Source organism: Monodelphis domestica, chromosome 1, assembly GCF_027887165.1.
Source record: "Monodelphis domestica isolate mMonDom1 chromosome 1, mMonDom1.pri, whole genome shotgun sequence".
Classification (NCBI taxonomy): domain Eukaryota; kingdom Metazoa; phylum Chordata; class Mammalia; order Didelphimorphia; family Didelphidae; genus Monodelphis; species Monodelphis domestica.
In genome coordinates this window covers 522,734,740-522,753,867 of record NC_077227.1, presented here as the reverse complement: position 1 = coordinate 522,753,867, position 19,128 = coordinate 522,734,740, and the positions used below count along the sequence as shown (strand labels likewise).

At 37.9% G+C, this 19,128-nt stretch overlaps 1 protein-coding gene and 1 long non-coding RNA gene across 2 annotated transcripts in view; one reads left to right on the top strand and one right to left on the bottom strand.

Moving 5' to 3' along the window:
* Positions 1-3,479: 3,479 nt before the first annotated feature.
* LOC103093968 (uncharacterized) lies at positions 3,480-11,928 on the bottom strand. The gene is made up of 3 exons (XR_458686.3): positions 11,770-11,928; positions 11,033-11,408; positions 3,480-8,342 (listed from the first exon to the last, which is right to left on the bottom strand). It is a non-coding gene; the product is annotated as an uncharacterized LOC103093968 (long non-coding RNA).
* A 42-nt stretch (positions 11,929-11,970) lies between these two features.
* The window catches only part of XDH (xanthine dehydrogenase), a 71,746-nt gene continuing 64,588 nt past the window's right edge, over positions 11,971-19,128 (top strand). Inside the window, exon 1 of the mRNA XM_056813231.1 lies at positions 11,971-12,320. Within this exon, the coding sequence (XP_056669209.1) occupies positions 12,279-12,320 (42 nt within the window). The 5' untranslated portion in view covers positions 11,971-12,278. The remainder of the gene's footprint in view (positions 12,321-19,128) is intronic.

Below are 19,128 nucleotides of genomic sequence, written 5' to 3'. Positions count from 1 at the left end.
GTCATGAAGGAGTCTCTGACACAAGGGTTACATAAAAGGCCTGGCCCTGGATTGTAGACCAGGCAGATTGCATCAGCTTCTTTGCCTTGCAGTTCTTCTTGGAAATGATCTAAGTAAACTTGACCTCAGTCCAAGGTTTTCAATTTTCACTACTTCCTAAATATTTTGGATCTCTAAGGAGCTTGCTTACTTAATTAACATACTTTCCTTAAGGAGGGGAGATGCTGTTGGTTGAAAGAAGCTGATGGTAGGGCCAATGTGGCAAGTGAAAGAAGGTGAAGTATTGGGACTTGAGGTGTCAGAGTTGAATTATGGCTGGGGACTTTTCTAAAATGATTTTGAGAGAGAGAGCGAGAGTTTAGAGAGAGAAACAAGAGAAAGGTTTCAGGGTAGAGGTTTTTCCAAGGTAGTATTGAGGGAGGAGAAAAGTAGAAAGAGTCTAGAAAGAGAATCCAAGTTCAAGTGAGGGAAAGACTGGCTGGGCTCCTTCTTACAATGTGTGTATGTATGTATGCACTCTTGTATATGCATATACACATGTATATATTACACACAAGGAAACATTTCTGCACAATACAAATATTGTGCATGTGTATTTATAAGCACATATGTAAAGATATACACACGAGCATATACAAGATATGGTTATATACATAAATATGCACATATAGACAGATTTATAGTATATATATATATATATATATATATATATACTTATAAATGTGGTATTAATTGTTATTTGTTTATATTCCTATACAAATCAGGTAGACCCTGGGAAATTTTGGAAAAGAAATTTTTCAGATTGGGATGTAATTGAGGGATACAAATGAGATCATTCTGCCTTTTTCTTAACTGTTGCTCCTCTTATTTGATGCTTTATTAATGCTTATTTAATGTTTATAGTTGAGGTGCTAATGTGGGTCAGGCATCAACAAAATGCAAATGGGAATATTTTAGTTACCCTGGCAGGTGACTGTCTCCCTTTAAGGCTTCTTTCCTTGTCACTGGGATATAAGGAAATGACACCTTTCCACCCAAGGGTTGGCAGACAGGATTGATCTTGGCAAGATGTAGTTTCCTGCTGGGTGTGGGACCTGATTTTCTAGCTGTTGCTTTTGTCAGTATCTTTCAGTTTGAGAATGTTAAGCCTGGGATGCTGTAGCAGAGTTATATTGTGTCAAGAAGGCTGACTAGGCCATTTTGTTATTAGTTAGTAAATTGCTTCTCTTTTGTCTTCCTGTGAGTCATTTAGGTGAGGACTTCAGACCCTGGATCAAGAGCAGGCTTTATCTTCCATGAGGTAGGGAAGGAGGATCTGCTAAAGACCAAGGAGGCTGGATATGCTTTCCTGATTTCTAAAAAAATAATCATTATTTCATTCAACAAACATGTTTTAAGCACCTACTATCTGCTAGGCACTGCTCTATAATTAGGACTAAAAGAAAAAAATAGAATACCACTTGTCATCGAGGAGTTTACACACTATTGTGGGAAAATAACATGTGTACAAAAAAAAGCAAATATATAAAATATATTCAAAATAGATAAGAAGTAGGGGGCAGCTGGGTGGCTCAGTGGATACAGTGCCAGACCTGGTGTGGGGAGGACCTGGGTTCAAAAATGGCCACAGACATGACCTAGCTGTGTGACCATGATAATTCATTTAACCCTCCTTGCCTGGCCTTTACCACTCTTTTGCTTTGAAACTAATACACAATTTTGGTTCTAAGATGGAAGATAAGGACTAAAAAATAGATACAAAGTATTTTCCATGGAAAGACAATAACAAGTAGGGAGATCACAACACACTTCCTGTAGGAGGCAGAACTTGAGCTGATCTTTGCAGAAAGTTAGGGATTCCAAGAGCCAGAAGGGATGAGAGAGTTCATTCTAGACTTGGAGGAAGATGGTCTGTGCAAAGACCTGGAGATTAGACTTAGAGGTTGTAAAGAGCATCAAGAAGGCTAGTGTGGGAGGATGTGCAGTTAGCCTGAAAAGGTAGGTCAGAGTCAGACTTTGAAGGGCTTTAAAAGCTAAAAGAAGAATTTTTCTTTTATCTCAGAGATAAAAGGATGCTGTTGCAGAAATCTTGATCAGAAGAGTGACAAAGCCAGACCTGTACTGTTAGTTGTGATCAAGCTTAGTCCATGATCTCTTGAATACCTTCTACTAACAAGTTACAAAAATTATCAGGCACCAACTCCTACTTTTTGGTCTGTTTTGTTTTTGAGTCTTTGGTCTTCTAAGGAAATGACAGCTGATCAGCCCTTGTGAACATAACTCAGATGTAGAGAAACATTGGATTTCTGATTGTATTGGATTCTGAACCAGAGAATTGTCCCACCAACCTAGGAAAGTGCTTGATCTTAGAGGGTGTGGTGCTTTAAGTGTTTTTGCTGCTAGCAAAATTATCATGAAATCCAGAAACTTTTAGTACCAGATTGTTGCCACAAATACTTTCAATCTCAAGAGACCTGCCCTGTTGTGTAAGACTTTAATGATCTTCCCATTCCAAATTATTCTGGCTTCTCTTTATCTCCAGCTAGGATGTTGTGTTGTGGAGTTGAGGTGGGAAATGGAGGAAGAGTCAGAACCTGCCCTTTTACTTAACCTTTCTGTTCTCAGTCTTTAGATGTTATTAAAACGTGTTCTGAGCTGGCACTTTCTCTGTAGGATCTTCCTAAACCTTTTACTTAGGAACCTAGTGTGAGTCCAAATGTCTTCTGTGCTTGAAGATGTTCCTTCTTTTCACTTATTTACATTCTTTATACTTTTCATAGCTGGGATAATCTTTTTGGCCTGGTTACCTCTATGTCTGAAAAGTAAATCCTGAACAACTTCTTAAACTGGTCTACATCTTTTCCCCTTCTCCTACCTACCTTTATGATAATTTGGGAGATCTGGGAACTTTCCCCATAGAACTGCAGATTTTTCCTAAAGTTCCTGTAATTCTTGTATTCTATCAGCATCCTACAAGACTTGCAGAGCCAATGTTTTTTGTTTTTTGTTTTCCTGGAGTTTTGTTCCCCTCTGCCCATTTGGTAAATTCTGTATTTGAGAACTATAATTATAATTCTTGATTCTTCACATGAATACTATAAGGTATTTCTTAACTCATACATCTCATTACTCAGATCTTTATATGTTCCCCATACCATCTGAAATTGTTTTCCTAAAGTCCTCTCCTCCAAGTTTCCTTGTCTTGGACATATTGAGCAGTTAAGAGGAGAGAGATAGTATATTGGAAAAGAATGTTGGATTAGGAGTCAGAAGATCTGGGTTCTGTATTTAAGCATATCACTAACTAGTAGTGTGATCTTAGGTAATTTATTTAACTTTCCTGAGCCAGTTCCCTTATGGATAAACTAAGAAGATATGACTAAATGACCCCTGAGTTCCATAACAACTTAATAAAATTCCATGATTTAAAAATTAAATGTCACATTTAGAAAAAAAAATCTCATTCAGTTCAACCTGTGTCTTTGTTTCTTTTCTTTCTTTTAATGTTTTAATACGCTGATATAATTTTTAAAACCATTTTTATTCTAAATGTTTCAAATCCAAACAAGTATTTCCATATATAACAAAAGAAGATACTATACAAATGAAATCACAGATCTCCTATATGTTTATCTTATTTTTCTTTACATCCACATAACAGATCCCATTTAGTGTCCCAATCTCTCTCCACCTTCCCTAACATCACAAAGCATATCATCATGGAGGCCAACATATTCCTATAAATCAAGTCTTTTGTGTTTTATCTTTCTGTTCATGTTCTATGAGTATCTAATACAAGTTTTGTATTATGTATAAAATATGTATGTATAAAATAATTTTCTGACATTTTGCAATTCATGTTATTTCTCTTTTCCTACTCCTCCCCACTGAGATGACAGGAAATATGATATTGATCAGTGATGGCAAACCTATGGCATGAATGCCAAAGATCACATATAGAGTGCTCTCTGTGGGCACTCAGTCACCCCATCCAAATTTGTTACTAGAAAGGCAGAGGGATGCAGGCAGAGTTGCTCCCTTCCCCCTCTCCACTAGGCCTAATGATATTTTTTCATAGCCTCTTCCCCTCTGCTCAGTAGCCCAGTGGGAGCGCATAGGAAATAAGGCTTTCGGTTTACAGAAGGCAGAACTGGAGGGGAGCTGAATGTTTGGGCTACTCCCTTCCCCCTCTCAACACTTGCTGAGGACATTTTCACTTCATCCAACTCTCTGTTGTAAACCTCAAAATTTCTTAGACTTATAAATGTTGGAAATTTCACCATTGGGAAATTTCATACTTGAAAAATTTCCTATTGATAGTGGGTCTTGACTATTGGAATGTGAACCCCATTGGCATGGGAGGTTCCTTCTCTTCCCTTCTTAAGATTACTTTAGGACAGAAACCTTTTGCTGAACAATGGAAAGGACTTTGACCTATGCTTAAGCATAGAACAGGAATTTCTTTGAGTCATGATTGATTTTAGAATTGATACAATGGAGATACTTGGAATCAATCTCCACCCTATTCAGTCCTAACAGGATTGAGTAAAGGCTGCAGCCTAGATCAAAATTTAATTATTCCAATCTCTACCCTACTCAGGTTAACAGGATTTAGAAAGGGCTGTAACAAAGGATCAAAGATTTAATTATTTGAAAATATGACCTTCAACAGACATGTGCAAAGCCAGAGACCTCTGGGCGGTCCTGGGTTAAGCTAGAGCCTCCATTAGCACAGGGAAATTGATGGACAGGTGATTGGTAGATGTGAGGACTGAGGGGAGGCAACTTGGATGGTTTCCTTAAGGATAGGGGGGTCTGAAGACTGGAGGGGGTGGAGGAGTTTGGTCGGAGTGGTTGCGGTGTGCTCTGAGAAGCTTGCGCTGAAGGAAGCTGAAGGTGGGGGCCCCAGAGACTCTTTCTCCATTTTTGGTCACGTGAGTAATAGGGACTGATCTCCTTTCATTTCCCCAGCTATCTAAGGGCTTGGGCCTTTTGGCCCAGCCTACACAGAAGGGGTATTTAAGCCCTATTCCCTTCTCTCCCCTTTCTCTCTCCCTCTATCTCTCTATCTCTAATTCCTTTCTTCCTCCTGTTTGTAATTAAAACTCCATAAAAGGTTGACGGCTGACTTGAGTTTTCATTAAGGAATTACATAGCTGAATTCCTTGGCGACCTTAAATTAATATATATCAGTCTTTTAAAAGTGATTTCCTTGTCACACTGTCTAGCAACCCATTGGTAGTACTTTCTCCCTCTCCTGTGTGGGGTAAGGAGGGGGCAGGGAATACCCAGCATGTGGGGGGAGGGGGAGGAGCATGGTACTAGGTCTGGGGTGTGTGGTAGGGACAGGGCCAGACACTCTGTCTCTAAAAGGTTTGCCATCACTGATATAGGTTGTATGTATCTTATCCTACAATTTTTCCATGTTCATCATATTGTAAAAGAAGTTACATGTCATTTGGAGGAAATAAAGTGAAGAATGGTAAAATTCATTCTGTTCTCAAACTCCATTAGTTCTTTCTTGCCCAGGGTCACATAGCTAGTAAGTATCTGAGGCTGGATTTGAATTCAGATCTTCCTGACTCCAGGACTAGGCAATCTATCCATTGTATTACCTTATAAATGTTAGCTATTATTATTATATTTAGTATAAAAGGGGCTTATTTGTTCAATTCTACTGGGATAACAGCAGCAGGGGTGTCTTGAAAGAGCCAGTTTGAGGGGAAGCTAGGTGGTTCAATGGATTGAGAGCCAGGACTAGAGACAAGAGGTTCTGGGTTCAAAGCTGGGCTTACACACTTCCTAGATGTATGATCCTGGGCAAGTCACTTGACCTCCATTGCATACTGCTCTTCTGCCTTTTTTTGGAAACAATACATAGGATTGATTCTAAGATGGAAGGTAAGGGGTTAAGGTATTAAAAAAATAGTTAAAAAGAAAGAGCCAGTTTCCTCACCTGTATGATCCAAGACAATTTTGAGGGACTTAAGAGAAAGAATGCTATCCACATTCAGAGAAAGAACTGTGGGAGTAGAAACACAGAAGAAAAACAATTGCTTGATCACATGAGTTGATGGGGATATGATTGAGGATATAGACTCTAAATGATTACTCTATTGCAAATATCAATAATATGGAAATAGGTCTAATCAATGACACATGTGAAACTCAGTGGAATTGTGTGTCGGCTATGGGAGGGGATTGGAGAGGAGAGGGAAAGAACATGGATCTTGTAACCATGGAAAAACATTCTAAATTAATTACTTAAATACAAATTTTCAAAAGTAAAAGAATAAAAAATAAAAACAAAAACAAAAAACAAACAAAAAATAGTTTCCTCACCTGTAAAATAAAGATAATTAGATTAGTAATATACCTCTTTCAGGGTTGTAATGAGACTAAAATGAGATATTGCATGCAAACCACTTTGTAATCCCTGAAGATCTATATAAATGTCAGTAACTATAACTGGAATTATTAGTATTATAGGTGAAAGATTCCATGGTCAAACCATGTATATCCTCAAGGTCATTTACTACAGATTTAGCATAATATGACTGTGCTTAAATATTTTTTTTTGTCTGTGGAAAAGTACCACGGACCATTCCTAGGACTAGTTGCATGAAGCAGACTTGTAGCTAGGTGTGGAAGAGAGACAGAGACATTGGGATATCAGTGGGAAATGGGATGGGAGAGCTGAAATGCCCATAGAGGAGTAGCATAGGAACAAGGGAAGTGCATCCTAGACAACCATTTGATAGCTTCCTATTTTAGTGAATTATTCTCACTAACTAGGTACTAAAATCTTTTGTATCTAATGATGCTAAAGGAATACCAATACTATTAGCACACTTTTTTGATTCAGCATCCTTGAGAAAAGTTCTATATACTCCAAGTTATTATTATCAATTTTCATGATTAATTTACTTTAAAAAATGAATAAGCATTACTTTTTTCATCCTCTCACTTTTCCCAATTCCACATTGAGGAAAAAAAAAGAACAAAACACCTTGTAATAAATATGCACAGTCAAACAAAATACATTTGCTCATTGGTTTTGTCCAAATAATGCATCTTGCATTCTGTCAGGATGTGGGTATCATACTTTATCTTTAGTCATCTGGAATCATAGTTGGTCATTGCATTGATCAGAGATCTTAAGCCTTTCAAAGTTGTTTGTCTTTAAATTTCTGTGGTTATTGTCTGACAATTTACTTTACTAAAAGGTACTTATGGGTTGCTTGGAAAATAACCAAGTGGAGAAACCTTGAAGTCTAGGGACTCCAAGTTTATCTACCCATTGTTCTTTCTGGCTTCCAGTGCCTTTCAAGGACAGGGCATCATTGTACTTGAAGTAGCCCCTTCTTGTCTTGCAAATTTCAACAGTCAGGTCAGTGAAAAAATACACACAGAAAGGAAACAGGCCCTTATCGCTCAACCCTTGTTCCCTAGAACTGCTGTCATTGAGTGGAATTGGACTCATGGAGAGATTAGCAACTCAGATAACATAGGCAATGGAGAGAATACCAAATACCCCCCCACACACACACAGACACACCTGCCTGAGGTGAAGGGTCAACAAAGTGGCTAAAGAATTAAATGACAGATACAATTTTTAAAAAGCCTGTGCTTCATCCTCTCTACCTGTCATGCTCCTTAGACCAAATCCATCCCTTGCCCAAACACTGTGAAACATAATTTTAGTTAAGCATATACAATGTTAGAAGTGAGGAGAGGGCAAAATTCTAAGCAATGTGCCAAATGTTGGAAGTCAAAGGAGGGGTGAAATTTCTTCCATTCAATTCATCAGTCAATTCATCAATGAGCAGTATGTACCTACTATTAATTAATACTAATTAAACACTGGCTATACAAACACAAAAGGAAACTAGTCCTTTCCCTGTCTAGAAGCATACATTCTAATAAGAGAGATAATAGGCAGGGATATATATATATATATATGTAATTTGTTCATTCAATAAACATTTAAGTGCTTACTATAGGCCAGACATTGCAGTAAGCACCAAGGAATAGATGTTTCTTGCCCTCAAGCTTACCATCTAATAGAGAAGACAATACACAAACAAATAGAAACAAATTTAGCTATACACAGGAATGAAGGCTTTAGGAAAGGCTTCCCGAAGTAAATGAAATTGTATTTGGGACTTAAAGGAAGCCAGGAAAGTAAATTGTCAGAGTGTGCAGATGAGAGAGTTCTAGGCATGGGGGATAGCCAGGCTGAGATGGAGAGGCTTGTTAGTGAGACGGCCAGGATTCAGTCCAGTGTCAGTCCAGTGCCAATGGATTGAAGAGTACTGGTCCAGAAGTACAATGTCAGAAGCCTGGAAAAGGAAAAAGCCTGGGAGTTATGAAGATCTTTGAATGCCAAACAGAGCATTTTGTATTTGTACCTGGGGGCCATAGGAAGCCACTCAAGTTCACTGAGTTGGCACATGTGTGTGTGGTGGGGGGTAGGGAATTCCATGACATGATCAGACAGACCTACATTTTAGGATAATTACTTAAGTGTATGATTGGAGAATGGTTTAGAGTGGGCAGAGACTTTGTATATCTGGAACATATACAAAGAATATACATGATTATTTTTGGAATAAGGACAGTATTACAAAGGCAATATGAAAAAAATTTCCAGTTCTCCTGGAGCCTACATTCTTATAGGAGAGCTAAGGAAGGTGAGAAAACATTTACCTAGGTTTGACAGTACTCCTACTGGGTAGTGCTAGGACTTGGATTTGAAGGAAGGTGAGAATTCTAAGAGGTAGAGGTGAGATGGGGAATAGCTGATGCACATTCTGGGACATGGGACATGGGAGTTGGGCTGTCAACTTTGGGGAACATCAAATCAAGTAGGACAGTTTGCTAGAATAGAAATTTTGTAAACGGGACTAATGTGAAACCAATATGGACTAGTTAGGCTGGCCAGATCATGAAAAACTTTAACTACCAAAATGAGAGAAAAAGAAACAAAAATGATAAATGCCTCCTATTCTACAAATCCACTTTCTATTTCCTGCTATGGACTTTCTTCATTTGAATGCACATATAGATTCATAGTGTGGCAACATGCCTTTATTATTTGCAAAGAAGATACATGTGAATAAGAACACTTTGGGCCATCAGTGTGTCCAAGGGTGAACCAATCAGAGATGAAAAAACGTCTGTAGTGTAGAACATTCCCTTTATCTTTTCTTTCACTCTCTGCTTGGTATTGCTAACATCCAAGCAGCTCCAGGTAGTAGAGCCATCAGGCTTCTAGGCTGTGTGCAGCTATAGTCCAAGCATTTTGAAAGATGGACAAATTTCATTTCAGCACACATTTATTTAATTCAATTCAAGTATTTATCATGAGAATCTACTATGTGTAAGGCACTAATGATGCAAACACAAAACCAAAACACTCCCAGTTCTCAAGGAATTTGACTTGCAGGTAAATTGGATTTAAGTGAGGCAGAGTTGCACAAAGTCTTCAGCCTCACTCTCTCTTCCACTGCTACTGGAGTCCTGTGGTTAGCCAAAAGTCAAGAAGCCTAGGAATGGCTAGGGGGTGCAGTGGATGATTTTGGAGTTTTTGATGTCTGAACCAAACTCTAAGCCCTCTGCAGTGTGTGCTTTGGCACTTCAGAACAAATTGTTCATGTCTGTTTCTTCTAATGAGGAAATCTTCACATACTTGAAGTAGAGACCCCAATAAATCACTGAGGGATCTGAGGCCCTTTGATGATCCTCAAGGAGTTTACATTCTACAGGTCACATCATTACACTGTTTTGTTCAATAAAAAAAAAATGTAGTCTTTGTCAATTCCCAGGTATTAATATGCCAATTATTGATCATCTGTGAGTAAATATGAGTGAACCCTAATTGAAAGTTTAATCAACATTCAATTACCCCCAATTATATAGGGTTCTATAGTTTTGTGGTCCTTTACCTAGTGTCAAGTCAAGTGTTAGTGAAAACCTTAAAAAGTTGGAACGAGAGAGTGACAACATCCCAGAGAAATGTGGAAGTTAAAGTCTCTTAACCTTTCATTTCCCCATCTATGAAAGGGGGATAATAATGTTGATTCCTCTCCCTACCCCAAAAGATTATTGAGTAGATCACATGAAATAACACAGTGAATGAATTTAGGAAACTACAAAGTTCTATAGAAAGGAAAGGTCCTGGCTTGTTGTGATGATGATAATGATGATAAGGCACTATATCATGTTTCATTCTCACTTGAATCTGAGCTTAAATTCCTAAAAGCTAAGCCAGTGGAAAACAAGTTTGGGTAGGTTGTAAAAAATTGGAAAGGCTTCAAATATAGGTTAGTTCATGGATGATCACTTGGCTAGCATATGAGGATAGGCCCAGCTAAATTCAGAAAGACTCATTAGTAGAATGTTAGTCAGCAATGAGTTATTAGCCACAGAAATTTAGTGAGACCTTACGAGGGCTCCTTTGTGACTAATCTTTCTCTACTGTCCTCCTTAGATGGTTCATGAGCATATGCATATAATAATTATATTACATAAGTATATAATATTAATAACAAAAATAATAACAATACCAGCTAGTGTCAGTGCACATATAGAGTCTATTGCCAGAGGTATGGTCATAATAATTCTTTCCTCTTTTCCTCAACTTGATATTGAAAGCTTTTCACAATCTGGCGCCAGCCTACCTTGTCCATATTGATTTCCCATTAGTCCCCTTCATAGACTTTATGTTCCAGTCAAACTTGTCTATTTGATGCTTCCCAGCAGTGGATAGAGAACTTGCTTCAGAACAGGAGCCAATCTGCACTGGTAGAGGGAGTTAAGCTCCCTTCACAAATGAAATCTTAGGTTTATATCCAATTATAATAACAATAACAACAGCAACAATTCTGATCATGATAAATTACAAAATGGAGTTTTATGTGCATAGGGAGATCTCCGTAAGGAAACTCATCACTGCCAATAAAGATTGCTAGTCCAGTTCTCTATTCCCTGTTCCATGTTCCTTCTATCTATGTACATATGTCTATATTACCTGGCTGCTGCCCAAGCAGGACAGGGGAAGAGGAGTCCTGTGCTGCATCTGGTGGGAGATGGAAGACTCAATTGGGTGAATTTCTCTTCAAACATGGTCTGGAAGCATGGCACAATAGATACTGAGCTAACCTTAGAGTCAAGAAGAATTAGGTTCATTTCCTGCCTTTGACACACACTTGTAAGCAAGATGCTCCAATTCTCAATGCCACATGATAAATTACAGACTGTAGCCAATGTGTATTGGTAGAAGGAGCTTCCACATGAAGGAGTTCCTGACATGGACAGAATTGTGGTTCCAGATGACAGGAGACAAGAGACAAAATAACATGTCAGCATTCATAGTTGAGATTTTTTTCTTTTAATTACTGTGTCACCTTGGGGAAAAAAATCAAAATAATATTTTACATGTAGGCTAAAAACAATCCATATATCTCAATTGATCTCATTTTCTGAGGTTTTTACTAGAAACATTTTTATGATCATTCCTGTTTAACAGATGAGGCAATGACTCAAGAGATATTAAATTATTTACCCAAGATTATGACAATTGGTAAATGACAGAACCGAGCTTTGAACCCAAATCTAGATTAGATTTAGAGTTAGAGGACTTTAGGACCTCTCTGTTTTCTCCTCCTCTCATGATACCCTTTAAGGGAACAACCAATTTAAAAAGGGTTAGATTCCCCTGTAACTCATTAATTTAGCAATCTCAGCATGCATTTAAAAATTACCTACCCCATGACTGAAAATAACAAGAAGAAGAAGCTCTATGGTTGATGTGAGAAGGGAGTTTGTGTTTCTTGGGGCTAGAGGAAGCCTGCAAGTGTGGGCAGTCCCATACTTGAATCTGCTTTATTTGTCAGGGGAGAGGCCTCTGTGGCCCCACCTTCAGTCCCGCCCTCCAAAAGTAGGAGGTGAAAAAGGCTAAAGCAGGCTCTGTGTGGCAGGAGTTGAGAAATTCAGCTGTCCTGGGGTTGCTGGGAACCTCTACATGTGATCTGGTCGGAGATCTGGTGTCTCAGAAGTGGGAGGGTCATTGACTATGTAGGGTTGGTGGACATTATGTAAGCAGTAGAAACTCTTGCCAAGGACTTTTTGTGCCTGTTTGCTACCGGATGATGTGGTTTCGTTTTTGAATTGAGTTATATCTGGAGACGAGATATTTCTCCTGGTGCACAGCAGAGACAGCTGGCAGGGGTGGTGGCTGAGGGCGAGGTGCAAGCAGCACAGGGTCTTCAACCAACATGGCATCTGATGAGTTGGTTTTCTTTGTCAATGGCAAAAAGGTAAGCGAGGGTCTGACCTTTGGCTCTGTTTTTCATCAGGAAATCATGTGTGAGTGTGTGTGTGTGTGTGTGTGTGTGTGTGTGTGTATCTGTGTGTGAATCTACTTGACTGCACTTTCTTTTCTCTCCTTGTGTGCTCACAGAACTCACGCCAAGTTTTTATAAGAAGTCTAGCTTTTTCTGGTCTAGAATATAGAATATAGGGAAAATATTCTGGGGGCAAAAGATACCTGGGGAAGGAAAAGCAAGACAAAGGCAAGAAATTGGTCTGGGTGGATGGATTACAAAGTCACCAAATCTGCTATAGAGACCTAAGTAGCGGAAAAGGACATTGAATCGAGACTCAGGATCCTAGTTCAAATCTTGGCTCAACCACTTATTGATGGTTTATCTTTGGGAAAATCTTATCTCCTGCTGAGGCCTTTGTATCTTCATCTGTAAAAGGAGAGATTTCAACAAGATAATCCTTAAGGCTCTTTCTCATTCTAAATCTGAAATTCCTGAGAAGTCCTGAACCTCTATACTACTGAGATTCTCTATATGTACACCTCTCTCTCCCTCTCTCTGTCTCTTTCACTCTCTCTCTCTCTCCACACATAAATATATATATATATATACACACCTTTATCCCTATATATACATATAATATGTGTATATATTTATATAAAGATTTTTATGCGTGTAATATGAATATATGTACATATATTTATATGTATAAATATACATGAAGGCATAAAATGAAGGAGAGCAGAGAAGGATCCCAAGATGAATTTGAGGACATTGTCCTTGCTTTCAAATAATAAAAGCAAAGGGCCTGGGCAGTGTCACATTCTATGGACCATTTAGGATGGATTCCAAGCCAACTCTTAATATTTCTTAGCTTATTGCTGGCCCATTTGGCTAGGAAACTTTCCTTTTTTGGAGTATCACCATCAGCTTCAAGCTTGTTGCTGCCCATTTAATTCAACCAATCAGAGAATGGTATATAATATGTAAATCCCACCTGTTCTCTCCCTTATTCTCTTCTTATTATGGAGAGAAAGGAAGGGATAAGAGAGCATCATTTTCTCTCTTGGTCTCCTCTCATCTCAATCCCCGTTGCTCCTAATGGGGTGCTTATTTGCCTACTTCATCCCAATATCGAATTGGCCTTAGCCACCAAATCTAAAGATTCAAGATCAGAATTAGACACTGACACAGGAAAACTAAAGGATTAGAGCTAGACTAGAATTCATAAAGTTGAAATGTCATTGACTATTTAATGCCTGAAACCTAATCTTCTCTTTTGGAGGGGAGAGAGATAGAAAGAAAAGGCTCATAGAATTTAAGAGAGCTACTAGCTCCCTTAGAAATCATCTGGGGGGTAAGTTGGGGGAGTTCATTGGATTGAGAGCTAGGCCTAGAGAGGGGAGGTCTTGGGTTCAAATCTGACCTCAGCCATTTCCTAGCTGTGCGACCCTGGGCAAGTCCCCCATTGCTTAGCCCTTACCACTCTTCTGCCTTGTAACCAATACATGATATTGATTCTAAGATGGAAGGTAAGGGTTTAAAAAAAAGTCATCTAGTTCCCCACCTTCATTTTATAGAAGTATCTTGCCCATGATCACCCAGGGGTAAAAGTGGAAACTGAAGTCAGTTCCCCTGACTCCAAATCCTGTGTTCATTCCATGACTTAACACCACCTTTCATAGAGTAGATATTTCTATTTTATTTTACTGAACAGATGGGAGCACCTGTCAGAAAATGTCTATTTTGTTGAAATAACTCTATATTTACATCTAGCTTTTTCAGGAGCATTACACACATAAAACCTTTGGGTACAGACTAAGTGTAGAGTTTATTTGAAAATTTTAAATTATGAAAGTGATTGGATAGAACTATGTGACTCTGGGCAAGTCACTTAACTTCTTTCTGCCTCAGTTTCCTCACTTGTAAATCAGGGATAATAACACCTGCTTCACAGAGTGACAAACATTTTTACAGCAAATATTTATTATAGTACCTACTATGTGCTACAAAGAAAAAGAATGGGAGAATCCTTGTCCTTAAGGGCCTTGTATCCCTATTAGAAAAGATACCACATACATACAAAGAATAAAAAGAATAATTACAAATTAAGTGTCAAGTTTTAGGAGTGAGAACAAGAGCATCTTTTGAGGTTGAAGGTGGTGCTTGTGCTGGATTGAGAAAGGAATGTAGGGTTCAGAGAGAGAGAAAGGGAAATGGAGTGGGGACAGTTTAAGCATGGGTGATTTCTATACTTGGCTGCCTTTGCTATTTCCAAGAAAAAAATGCCCTGTTTTGAATACATGCATTTATTTACTTATTTTATTATTATTTTAAAATAGTAAAACATCCATAGACGCCTTGGTTCTAATCAGATGCAAAAGTGAACAATGACTTCTAGCTCCTAGATGTGGGGAAGTGCTGCCCTCCTATGGCAAATGAAAATACAGGAGGGCAATGATGTTCCTGTTCTGCTATTCATCCTGAATCAGTAAGGATTGCAAGTGACAAAAGTGAAAGAGGGCTTTCAGTTGATTTAGTGACTCATCCTGGATCAGAAATCAGCCGAGAGATGAATCTCACAGGATAGAGAAGTTGCCAAAGAATTAGAATCTTTGGATTTTGTGGCAGTAACTACTCCGAGAGTAATTAGTAAGGGAGGTAAAAACACCCTTTGGATCAAGGGGAAGTGAGATGGAGAGTAGACTTAGAAAGAGAAAACTATGCTCTCTTGTCCTTTCCTCTCTAGCCAGGATCTACAACACTATAGACAAGTGATCTTTGTTTGAAAAGGCCTTCAGTAATTGGGGAATTTGCTGCAGCCCTCTCTTATTTGGGACATTGCTTGACATTTTTAGCTCATTTTTATCTCATATTGATCCCCAGATCCGTATCTCTGGTACTTCTATCCATCAGGCCCTCCCAGCTCTGTTTTTTAGATCCAAGTCAAAGAAGTTTAATCCACTTTCATAATAACTCTTGGGTTAATAAATTTAAAGCAGGAAATACCACTGAGATCCTCTGATTCAATACTCTTCTTTTTATAGATAGGAAAATGGAGGCATGGGAATCATTAAATAATTTACTCAAGGTTATCTTGTAAACTACAGAATTGAGATTTTGTTTTTCTGTCTTAGAGACCTCTCACTCTCAATCCAATATTTTTTCCACTGAGCTATGATGCTGGTCAGATAACTAGGTGTGCAAAGGATACAGTTTGCTGAACCTAGAGTCAGTATGACCTGAGTACAAATCTAACTTTAGACACTTATTACCAGTGTGACACTGGCCATGTCAATTTAACCTATGCCATCTGAGTTTCCTGAACTATCAAATGGAAATAATAATAGCACCTACCTCCCAGGGTGGTGATGAAAATAAATGGGATATTTGTAACGTGCTTAGCACAGTGTCTGGTACATAGTAGGCACTTAATAAGTGCTTGGTCTTTGCCCTTGCTGTACTGTCTTTTCCAGGACAGATTTTTCAAATACCTGTAGACAGCTATCATGTCTTCCCTTAAGTCTTTTCTTTTCTGGGTTAGAAACATTCAAAGATTTAATTAATTCTTGAAAGGACCAATTTCCTTTCCTCTGGTTATTCTCCTCTAAACATCTTCTAAGGTTGTCATTTAAAATATGGCCCCCAGAAAGGGACATAATATTCCAGGTATGGTTTGATATAATTTAAAAAATATTTTCTCCTCAGTTACATGTGAAAAACAATATAACATCTCAACATAGTCAACTCACATGTGAGTTCTTTGTCTATGTATACTCCTTCTAATTGCCCTAATATTGATTAACTTCTTAGAATTTACAAGTAGCATCTTCTCATACAGGAAAGCAAACAGTTTAATCTTATTTAATCCCTTATGATTTCTTTTTTCCTGTTTACCTTTTTAGGTTTCTCTTGAATCTTGTATTTAAAAGTCAAACATTATATTCAGCTCTGATCTTTTCATCAAGAATTTGTGAGGAACAACTAGGTAGCACAGTGGATAGAGTGCCAGGCCTGGAGTTAGGAGGATGTGGGTTCAAATTTGATATATTTCCTAGCTGTGTGACCCTGGGCAAGTCTCTTACTCTCAGTTGTCTAACACATACCATTCTTCTACCCTAGAACCAATACTTAGTCTCACTTCTTTTTTTTTTTAAACCCTTACCTTCTGTCTTGGAGCCAATATACTCTGTATTGGCTCCAAGGCAGAAGAGTGGTAAGGGATAGGCGATGGGGGTCAACTTAGTCTCACTTCTAAGACAGAAAGTAAGAGTTTAAAAATATGAATGTTTGGAAGTCCTCTATTTCATTAAATAACCATTTCCTCCCTGAAGAAGTATACTTAGATTTCTTTAGATAGATGATTCTTGATTGTATTCCTAACTTCCTTGCCTGCAGGAATATCATATTCTAAGCTCTTTAATACTTTAATGTAGAAGCTGCTAAATCTTGGGTTATCTTGACTCATATCTATGATATTGAATTGTTTCTTCTTGGCTTCTTAAAATATTTTTCTCTTTGACATAGGAGAAATTTGGATCTAATATTCCTGGGAATTTTCATTTTGGTATCTCTTTTAGGAAGCAATGTTTCTTTCAGGAAGCAAAGTGAATTATTTGAATTTCTGCTTTACCCTCTAGTTCTTAAGATATAAGAACAATTTTCTTTGATAACCTCTTACATTATGATGTTTAAATTTTTTTTAAATCATGACTTTCAGGTAGTCTAATAATTCTTAAATTACTTCTCTGGGATATATTTTCCAAGTCAGTTGTTTTTCCAGTATTTCACATTTTGCTTTCTTTATTTTTTTAAATGTTGTTTAATTGCTTCTTGATGTCTCATGGAGTTTTTAAGTTGCCACTTGCCTAATTTTTATTTTAGGGATTATTTTCTTCAATGAGCTTCTGTATTTCCTTTTTCATTTGGCCATTTCTACTTTTAAGTAGTTCTCTTCAGTGGATTTCTGTTTCTTTTTTTTTTGTCATTTGGCCTATTGTTTCTTTTAAGATGTTATTTTCTTCAATTATTTCTGTGTCTTCTTTATTAAGCTATGGACTCTTTTTTATTATTTTCTTGCATCAATGTAATTTCTTTCCCCAATTTTTCCTCACCTTCTCTTACTTGATTTTAAAATTCTTTTTTGAGCCCTTCCAGGAATTCTTTCTGGGCATGAGAACAAGTAACATTTTTTGAGGCTTTTCATTTAGCTTTTTTTGACATTGTTGTCTTCTTCTGAGTTTGGTTTTTGCTTATTTTTCACTATAGTAATTTCATATGGTCAGGTTCTTTTTTTTTTTTTTTGCTCCTTTCCTCAGCCTATTAATTGACTTTTATCTTTGTGTTAAAGTTGGGCTCTGTTCTTGGGATGGAAAGGGCATTGTTCCAAGCTTCAGGTTTTTCATGCTTATCTTTTCAGAGTGGATTCTTGGGGTGGGTAAATTTTCAGTTTATCCAAGGTGGTGTGCCCTAGGGATATATGTTGTCACCTCTCTCTTACACTGTGATTTTATTTATAAGTGACTATTTTCTACCCTGTAACTGTGTCCAAGGTACCTAGTTCTCCACCTATGGACAATGCAACAGGGTCCTGCACCCAGTGCCAGCAAAGGTTCCCTATATTCTCCTTCTGACCAGCTGTCTGACTCCATTATTGTCTGATTACCTCTGTATACTACTACAACTGATTCAGTCACCACTAAGGTCTGTTGCCAGCTTGCTGGGGCAAGGCCTGTGCTTGTATGGCTTGTGTTAGACCATGGTCCATTTTCACCCTAGTGAAACAGAACTTTCCTGCTATCCTTCTAAGTTGTATTAGGTATATATACTTCTAGTATTTCTCCTTACTGGAGATAGAGATCCCTGGAAGGATTCAAAGAGCTAGAAACTTTTTTTTATCATATCAGTTATAGTGTAGAGGAGTCAGATTGGCTGAGGGTCCCAAAGAGAGAAAATTCAGTGACTTGCCTAGGGTCATACAGCTAGTATCTGAGGCAGGATTTGAACTCTGGTTTATTCTTCATGAATTCACTAGCTAAGTATTCTGTGTGTAATACTGTGCTGGGTTTTGTGGAACCTAGAGAGATATAAAAGATATAAAGTTTCTAGTCTAATTGACAAAAATGAAGAGGGGCAGATCAATGCAATAAAAGCAGTGTGTGATGAATGTTACCAAGTGTACAGAAAATGGAGATTCTTTCAGAGGAGAAAGAGAGATTTTCTAGCTATATAAATTATTCAGGAAAGTTAAAAAAAGAAGAGAGTTTGAGTTGGATTTTGAACAAAGGGTAGGAATTCACTAGGTGGAGAAAGTGTCTCAAGAAGGGAAACTACATGAATAAAGGCATGGAGATAGGAAAGTATGAATTGCATTTGGGGAAGAATGGGCCAGTTAGTTTGGAATATAGCTTTTATATATAGGCAAGTAATGGAAAATGAGGTTGAAAGAGGTAGGTTGGAAATGGATTGTAGGGAGCTTTGAATATCAGGCTAGGGAATTTGACATTAACAGGCTAAATGGAGATCAATGAAAGGTTTTTGAGCAGGGAATGGTGAGCCAAATGATGCTTTAGGAAATTAATCCAAAAGTGGTGTAGAAGCTAGATAAGAGTAGGTATGGATGGGATGGGATGGGATGATTCAAGAGGGCATTGATACTGCCTAGGAGTCAGCTAAAACAGGATTATACATTAGACTTCCTGAGTTGCAGTCCAAGAAAATCCAGTTATTCCCTCAGAATCAACTAATTAAGCATACCTTCCACAAGGTCCTAGACTTGAAATTCCTTCCCTAAAATCTAATA